The 9559-nt window shown below is 35.8% G+C and overlaps 1 protein-coding gene across 2 annotated transcripts in view; it reads left to right on the forward strand.

The window, feature by feature from the left end:
• Window positions 1-9559, forward strand: part of Rbp6 (RNA-binding protein 6) — a 652248-nt gene that overhangs the window by 597929 nt on the left and 44760 nt on the right. For both annotated transcript variants that reach the window (XM_018541612.1, XM_018541613.1), the window contains 2 exons: window positions 8293-8375; window positions 9190-9274. In XM_018541612.1, the coding sequence (XP_018397114.1) occupies window positions 8293-8375; window positions 9190-9274 (168 nt within the window). The remainder of the gene's footprint in view (window positions 1-8292; window positions 8376-9189; window positions 9275-9559) is intronic.

Genomic DNA, 9559 nt, shown 5'->3' on the forward strand with positions numbered 1-9559 from the left:
AGAGAGAGAGAGAGAGAGAGAGAGAGAGAGAGAGAGAGATGAAAAGAGAAAGGTAGAGAGTCTAAAATGTAGATAATGATTACCAAATGACAAAATCTTCAAAGTGCATAATCTAGTACATAAATTCGCTCAATATTCCCAACACGTTAACTCTCAAGACGCTCTCGGTGACATAAGATGCGATTTTCTACAGTCGAGAGTGTATCTCCGAAATATAAATATATAACTTAAAACCGCATAACGTCGAAAAAGCGTTATCCGTCGGGAGCAAACTTACTCTGGCAAATTTCAGTACCAGCTTGGAATTGTTAATAAACTTGGAGACATTGATACCTCATGGGGTTTCTATGAGATGCGGTGAGATATTTTAAATTATATAGACTATGTCTACACTGCTATGAGAGAGAGAGAGAGAGAGAGAGAGAGAGAGAGAAAGAGAGAGAATCTATATTTAAAACATTCCATACTTACTTTTTAAATTATTTATATTGAGATTATCGAAATGTCAAAATCTTCATAATTTCAAAATACTATATTAATAAGATTGATAAGAAAGCCAGTTTTTAGGTAATAAATTAACTTTTAGAGAGCAATATGATTTATTTTTCGAACTTTATAGCTTTTTCTTGAGTAAGATTTGCTATAATTTATTACTTCATTATATTTCTTGCTTTAAAATATGGCACTGTTTTAGCGTCACGGCTTTTTTGTAAAAATTAATAATTTAATACTCTCTAATAATAATATTGCAATTTTTGATTATACATTACGTAATGTGTAACGATAGATTTTTTCATTAATATATTCACGAAATATTTAAGATGTTAAAAGTTTTTAACTTTGTAGTCATGAGATAATTATAAGATAACAATTGTTGAGATTTCTTCAAAATTTATATATTTATTGTTTCCGAGTTTGAGCTTAAAAAAATAATTACAAAACGAATTTTACTCTTAGCAATTTGCATCACAGCAAGTCAGTCACAGCATTTGCAATGCGACTTTTAGAACAGTGGAGTTATACCAGCCTTATATGTCCCTCATCCAATAGTCATTACGAATTAAAACACCGCGTGAGAAACGGAAAGATGGCAGATATTTAGAGCTTGTCATAGGAACTTTAGAAACCGTTACCGTTATCGCGGTCGATGAGCGAGTCTATAGACCACGTTCGTACGCAATAACATATTAATCGGTTATAGGCGGCTACATCCGTGGAGACCATAACGAAAGCTCAGTAACTCGAGTGTACGATCAGCAGTAACGTGCTGCGGACCTTTATTGGCCACTAACTTCCTGTCCGGAACAGGTCTGGGTTGACCAGCAATAATCGTTACTACTGACCACCCCTCTCTCCTTTAGGAAACAACTTAAAAGTCTATCTTACTCGGCGACGACGCGATGGTCAAAGGCATCCCGTCGTCGTTCGTTACTCCCGTTTTATCATTTTATCAACTCTGTATTGAACTAAATTAACTGAATTAGGAATTGAGAGCATTAAAATGAGATTATTATACAGTTAGAAGCAGGATAAACAGGTCAGAATAAACGAATTATTTATGCACTGTTTGCGGTGCGCATGAAATTCTATGAAAAGTATGATATTTGATTTATATCTTCTATGTGTGTCACTTGATGACGATAGTTTTTACTCTTTGTTCATTACGTGATGCAATTTTCTTTAGAATTATCTGATAATACTGTTTGCAATAATCGCAAAACCTTATATTCTATAAACAAATTATTATTATACATGATACATAAATACATTTTATATTATATAAATGTATATAATATACAACTATCTTAAGTATAAATAATCTCTATAAAAGATTCTTTTTTTATTTACAAAAACGACATCACTCGAAACTCTTATATAATTCTGCGTCACTCTTATAGAAAATATTACGATCTGTTTAAAATCTTAAAAACAGTATAAATGCAACTATTTGACGAACGGACTGTGAAGTTAAATTATAATTTTACTTTTGATAGAGTAATTTTTTTTACTTCACTCGTTTATATGTAGTAATAATTTGAAAATTATATTCTTTGAGTCATTTTTGAAGTAAGGGAATAATATGATTTGTTTCTCTACATGAATCTGCATCCGAGAAGTGATAAAGAAAACAAGTTTAAGATCGATTATTGTATTAAGAAACCGGAAAGGTGCTGATATCTCGAGTTAAAGGAAAAGTCAATTGATCGATAAAGCGAACTGTGGCAATCGCAACGTGCAATCGCGACTTGTAGGAGACGAATCGTACGAGAAATCGCGCTTCAAGAACCGGGACAGTTTATCTGGCCGTGTCGATCGCTGTTTCGGAAACTTAGATTATAGTCGTTTCGATATAGAAGACGATTAGGTTCATGGTACGTTGGGGTGCAAATTAGTTCTCGGATGGTTTGCTTGATTTATTGCCATTTCAATCGACAACCGGATCGCCGCGTAATATACGCCTAATTACACAGTAAGACGCTAGTTAATCGTCGGGCATCTTTGTTGCTGCGAGCTTAACATTGGTATCGATATCAAGGAGATAAAGCACACGGTATACAATATTGCTGATGTTACGGAGGTGCTTGAACGATTGATTACGCACGTAAATCCTATGCCTGAGGAACTTTCATGACAGAATTATTAAATGATACGAAGGAAGACCTATAATCGTCTTTATTACTTTGGAACTTAGGCTATTATCACCTCAAAGAGAGGAGTGATTAAGGTCATGGCAAGATGAGAAGCTCGAAATTAATTTCAGCACCTGTACTCCGCCATCCTGACACCCTAACTGGTGATTGTGTTGTACATATTGAAATGCCTAATCGATAATCGGGTATAATGATACATGTTTAATAACGATAGCCTTCGATGGAATTGGAAGCCCGCGCGTGGCTAATTAGTGGTTCAGAATAGAACATAAGTAAATGAGAGATTTGATATGTATTTAATTGCGGATTAATTACATTAAATGTAATTATTATCAATATTATATGAAAAATTAATAACTGTCAATCTACCAATAATTATTGTGTTATTTTTACTCAATTATTGATGAATAAATTGTTCTCTACAAGATGGGTCTACTTGATAACGTAGTAATTATATTGTCAAATATTACATTCAATAAAAAAAAATTAATAACAAAGTTTTATTGTTTAATCTCAACATGAAATGACTTTCTTTACTCACAATGTTAGATTTACGTTAAAAGAACCGTTATCAGTACCGTCGATGTCGCTTGTAAAATAAATCATCAAAGTTTGACGACATTAAAAATAGAATAGCTGTAGTATTAACAATTATTGAATTGATATTTATGAGGAATACTATTATATAATCGATAATAACTGTATGCTTTGACGTTACATACTAGATTCTGACGTGAAGAATAATTACTTTATTAAATTTACATATTATTTTTATCAAGAATGTTCGACTAGTCAAATTCATCTTAACTGGGCGGTATTAATAATGGAAAATAGTAGAGTAATATTATCTAATTGTTTATTATTAAGAAAAATGAAATTGCTGGTCAAAAAAATCAATCGCAAGAATGAGACTATAGCGATATGTTAAATCTCAACATGAAGCGACTCGTGCCGGTGAAATAACTGTTATCGTTATCAGCACTCCTCATAAAACGAGCCATCAAAGTTCAACGACATTAAAAATAAAATAGCCACTACGTTGCCTACGAGCTCTTTCGGTATCGATCACTGAGATTCCGCGTCGTAAATACATCGCGGGAAACAAACAAAAGTTCGCGGAAGTTTTATGTGCAGACGGGAGCGAAGGTGGAAAGGGTATGGCCGAGGGAAGATGGAAAGAGCGCGGAGGTCTAACTCCTCGTATCCATTTACAAGTTTTAAATCGTTCCGCCGGCGTGCCTTTTGAAAGAAACCTTTTACCTTTATTCTCAATGCACGATAAAATTCTGAAACGCGTTCGCCGGCCGCCGCGCGGCTTTTAAACGTTAACACGCGTTTGCTCGGCACAATGGCGGGGTCGCATTATACTCGAGAATCGGAGGGAGAACAAGCGGTATAGGAAGAAACAAGAGGTTGACTGCGGCGAAGGAATAAAGAGGAATGCTATGCCACAAAGTGGAAGGAAGACGGTAGTGAGAATAGAGCGAACTGTTGTTCACTCAATTTTTTTGCGCAAGACGGAGTAGAGTTATACATACGACAAAAATCTCTCTTCCTATGTTTTCTATTGATGCTCCCTTTTCATCCTATTATACATACCTATTGTGTAATATGATAAATATCTTTGTGCTGATATTAAACTCTTCTAAAGTTGGTGTAATCTCAATTCGTTAAGCCTAGCTCTTATTTTTGCTTATATGTGGATGCCACGCAGGGTCTGTGAAACTTTGTCGAATATTTTGATGTGTAATTTCGGTGTAAATGTTATTAATTCGTCAACAATTATTTTCTATGACAATTTTGAACAATATAGAATAGGAAAATGCATCAAAAGTTAAATTTTATTAATTATATTATATAAAGAATAATTGTTAAAAAAAACATGTTCCTGTGATTTGTGAAATGTACACGTTAATTTTGACAAGATTTTCCAGATCCTTGACTGATGAATTAAAATTAAATATCTTTTTTATGTATATAATTAACTTAGTCGATGAAGTAGGTATTATATAATAGTATCCTACTACATAATAATGCATACATTTTTTACGAAATTTAAATAATTTTATCTACGTCAGCTATCAATATAAATGCTGTGATTATTATTAATTATAATCAATTAAATAATAATTTGATATCACTTCACAATATTATCTACATCTATCTATACTCTGTATAATAATGGAAAGTTCACCAACTTTTCATTTGAGTCCAACATAATACATAAGAGATCACTCTCTTCATAATCGTAAATTATTTTTTTCGCTATAACTTCAAGACTTTTATAAAATCATAAAATATTCCGATTTGCATCCTCGTAAGAAAGACATGCCATAATTTCGCGACGGAGAAACTGCAACGATAATTCCACACCGTTAAAGGACTTATAGGTTATTTAAAGGGCTCTCAGAGCTCCATCCGAAAGGATGGACCACAGCACAGAATGAAAGATATCTCGAGATGCTTTTTCTATTAAAATGGGCACATCTGGCGATGAAAGGTCGGTCAGCTGAGCACGCATTTTTTCCTCGCCTCATTCAACTCTGTGAGGCCGAGCGATCGACCAAAATGGTTACGTTCCTTTGTACGTTGGCTACGGCACTAAAATGGAGTTTTGCGGGGTGACTATGGTCGCCCAGCCACGATAGATAAATTTCCTTATGAAAATTCGGTCGAGAGAGGAACGTCTCACCACTCACAATTTATTAGGTCTTCCGCGGATCGCTGACTATGCTAGCACATTCATCCTATGTTCCGGTCATCCCTCGTCGTTCTCGATGCTATAAAGAAAGCTTGAAGATGATAGTCTTGAAGCGTTCCATCTTTGAGACGATTAAAAAGTACAAGAGACTTTATCTTATTAAAGATATTTTGGAGCTTATATTTATTGGAAAATATATATAATACCAAAAGTAATATTATTTTCTTCTCTCATAATAATTATCACTTCTTTTACTTTCTCTTAAGAATGTTTGGCTATACAATATTAGTTAAAAATATCAATCAAACACAATTAACTAAAATAAGCTAATATCAGCCAATATCATTCAAACAATTTCAATATCCTATAAATATATCCTGAAACAATTGCAAAGAACAAAACAAGAAATAATTTGGCTTACAACTTATAATAGTTTTATATAGCAAAATGTGTGACAGTATTTTTCTACAGTTTTAGGTCAATACGTTTTAAGCGAATAAGTGGATCCCAATAAACCTTTACACGAATATTTATTATTGCTTGATCAGTATATGTTTGGTTTAAATTTGCAAATAAGTATTACAAAATGTAATTTTATATAAGAATGAAGATTAACAAAAAAATTAAATAACGTTTAACCAATAAGAGAATTGTGTTCAAATTTTACACACATATTTAGACGTAATGATGAACGATCTATGAAATTTTTGTATTTTTGATAAAATTTTGAGATGTATGCATTCTTAAAGAGAGATTATTTAATACCTATGCAACACAGTTGAAAAGACGAACGCTATCGAGGAATATCAACGGCAGTCGTCGGTGTGTTACGCTTACGGGAAGAGAATCGTCAAAGTAATAAGAGGAGGGGGGGGGGGGCAAGATAGGGTAGTTAAATGTTACCGGTGTCAGGACATGGCCTTTGTGTTAGGGGAGTGCTTGGGCTCCGTGGAGTTAGCTAGACTGGCAGAGTACTATAAATTACATAAATGAAGTAAGCCCCTTCCGCGCTCAAACGGACGTCTTGCCAAGTTTATAACTTAATCACTCGTGCTATACCCGTAGCAAGAGGAGGAGCTTAGGTGGATGAGAGGATACGAGACGGAACGAAACGGTCGAGATAGGAGTGGGTATGCCGTAGACGGATAGCGTAGTAGAAGATGTAAGAGAGAAAGAATCCGGCAGAGAACAAGCCGAACGATTAATGGTGTCAGCGTTGAATAATTGAATGTGTCACACACATATTGTCTCAACGTTGGCAAGTTTTCTTCCCCAAGTAACGGTTCCGGTCTAGTCGTTCTATTTCGCAATTAATCGTACGATATCTATCGTAAACATGGTTTCCACGATCGATTGTACACTCTAATTAAATTCTTACCTTAAATAAATTTGAACATTCTAATTTTCCGTATAATCTCTGTTATTTGTTGTAAAAAAAAGTATAAAATATGTTTGTCAGTGATATCATTAAAAATTCTTGCACCTGAAACGAGATAAATACATATATATTTAAATGTTGAAAAAAGAGAAAGCGAAGATCATGAGTGCAAAAAGTACAAACAACACCTATGATATTGTTCCTTCTCCCTCAGCTCTCCCGTTTTCGCTTGTTAAGCTCACTATTTCCTGTAGCGAATTCGGTCACTTATCATACATTAAAACATTACACACTGAATATGCTTAAAAGCTGCTATAAGATTAACAAAGTTAAATATGAAAGCATATAAATATTTTAAATAAATATTCAATAATGTCACATTTAATAAAAAATGTATTATTTTATTAGAGCAAAATTGATTATTATACCAAAATAATTAGATACTGTACTTTATTATAAAGCATCTTTTAATGAGTATTAATTTAGCGCAGTACGAATGACGAAATTCACCATTGCTTTTTACAATTAGACTTATTATCTCCTGAACATATAAGTTGTGATATATCATTAAACATCTAAATCTCTTATTTATCAATATTAATTTTGATATTAGAAGAGAGAGATAAGTTATATAAAGAATATAATAATCTTCTTTGCAGTCTTTGACTATACTTCACGCAAACTTTTTCACAGAGCCGGACTAAAATCGCGGATCGCCAGCTTACATTCCTGCCGGTTGACCACCGGATGCATTTAATTACGGTCACCTAACGCAGCTTCGGCAACTGCTTCGGTACGGAAGCACTAAATCGTGGTTATCTTAAGCAACATCGCGCGCTGGATTCGTATAACTCGCGCTTACCGGATATCTCGAGGCTGAATTACTAGCTAGGAGAGAAGCGCCGGCGCGTGGAAAGGGCGAGATTAAAATCGCCCGGAGAGCAATGCAAAGTTTTTAATAACCCTTGATGCTTGATTAAGTTACGGCTCTCTTCACTGGCTCGCTGTCTCTCCTTCCCCGCTGTTCGTCTTCGGTTGAAATAAATTTCGCGGAGATTTCGCTTACAGACCGCGTTTTCGTGCGGTATGAGGGAAGAAGCGAGACTCGTTTACTCCGTCAGCTAAATTAATGGAAATCCGGGATGGTTTCTTATCCTCGCGAATATGCAGCAAAATCGGAGAGCTCTCGCGTCTCTGCCACTACCGGTTACTCTAATTCAAAATTACGTAGACGCATTTATTAATGTAGATTAATTTGATCAAACACGCCAAGTATCATTATACTTATAATAAATAATAACGCAATCCTCATCTTTATATCGTTTTATGTGTCTAATGAGATAGGCATACGATCTATTTTTTATATGAATAACAAATATAATTAAAAATCGTTGCAATTTGTTTTATTAAAACTGCAATATTGGAAAATGTGAGAAATTACAAAATTAAATTCGGAGGAAAAATAATATCATATATTGCTATAGTTGTTCGCTATTTCGATTTATAATATTAAATATAAAAATGTAATAAAAATTTAACAAGAGTCTATTATTTTCTTTCAGGCTTTGGATTTGTCACGTTTCAAAGCGAGGATGTCGTCGACAAAGTCTGTGAGATCCATTTCCACGAAATTAACAACAAAATGGTGAGTAGCCAGCCTGAAGTCTACTTGAACAAACCCCCTCTTCCAAGGGGTATTCTCCCTTTACTTTATATAACCTCAGAGGTCGCGTCAAAAGGTATTTGCCTTCTGTCTGTAATGTTGAGCAGAATTAATTTTCCGTACCATTCGAGAAGGTCTATCTTCGTTATTTATATTTGACACGCATGTAGAATGGTACATGCAGGAGAAATCGTAAACGCGAAAAAGGAAAGAACTGTACACAGTTCTTCTAGTAAGAGAAGTCTTTGTTTACTTTCCGCTACAACGAAAAGCTCTCTCACGACGGTCAAGTATTTTCTTGATGCCACCTCGTATCAATAATCCTGAAGTAAGCTCGCGCTGCGCTGATCCAGCCGATATTCTCTTTAACTCTCTACAGTACATTTAGTTATTTCTTTACGAAATTTTGAGTATAAAAATCGATCTTATTACTTTTAACTACCTGAATGATTAACAGGAATAGTATAAGCAACAAATGATAATAACAGTGTTTTTAATTTCTCTTCTGTCGAGAACAGTTTGTATAGTACATTATCTCCCATACAGCACAGAAGCTTGTATTGTTGCTGCATTGTAATATTGTTGCAGTTGCAATATTGCTGGAATAATTTGTGCTGTAAGGGCTGCTACAATGATGCACAATCAAGATTTCGACAGAGAATCTATCTCTGAGTGTGAAATGTTCGGCACTTGTTGCAATCATGAGTTTCCTTCCAACTCTCGTTCGGTCTGAACGGTTACAGACCTTTCTTACTCTCGTCCCTCTTTCTTTATCTGTTCTATCTAAAATTTCAAGGTCGAATGCAAGAAAGCACAGCCAAAGGAAGTGATGCTCCCAGCGAATCTGGCGAAGACGCGAGCGGCCAGCAGAGGCGCATACGGTGAGTTGGTGATGGTCGCGACACCCACCCCCACCACCTATCGTTACGCGCCGTATCCCTTACCGACGGCGGCCGCTGCTGCTGCACATGCAGCCGCGGCAGCTACCGCCGGGCCTCCTCACCATCACTTGCTGGCTCCGATAGTCGCTACCGCAGCTCCGAGTGCGGCCGCTACTTACCAATATGCGGCCGGTGCAGCCGCGCCGACAGCCGCCGCGGCCGCCACCACCGCGGCGGCGGTTTACGACGTGAAGCGCGCGATCGCGGCAGCGGCCGCGGCCGCGG

This window comes from Cyphomyrmex costatus, unplaced genomic scaffold (genome assembly GCF_001594065.2).
Source record: "Cyphomyrmex costatus isolate MS0001 unplaced genomic scaffold, Ccosl1.0 scaffold296, whole genome shotgun sequence".
Lineage (NCBI taxonomy): Eukaryota > Metazoa > Arthropoda > Insecta > Hymenoptera > Formicidae > Cyphomyrmex > Cyphomyrmex costatus.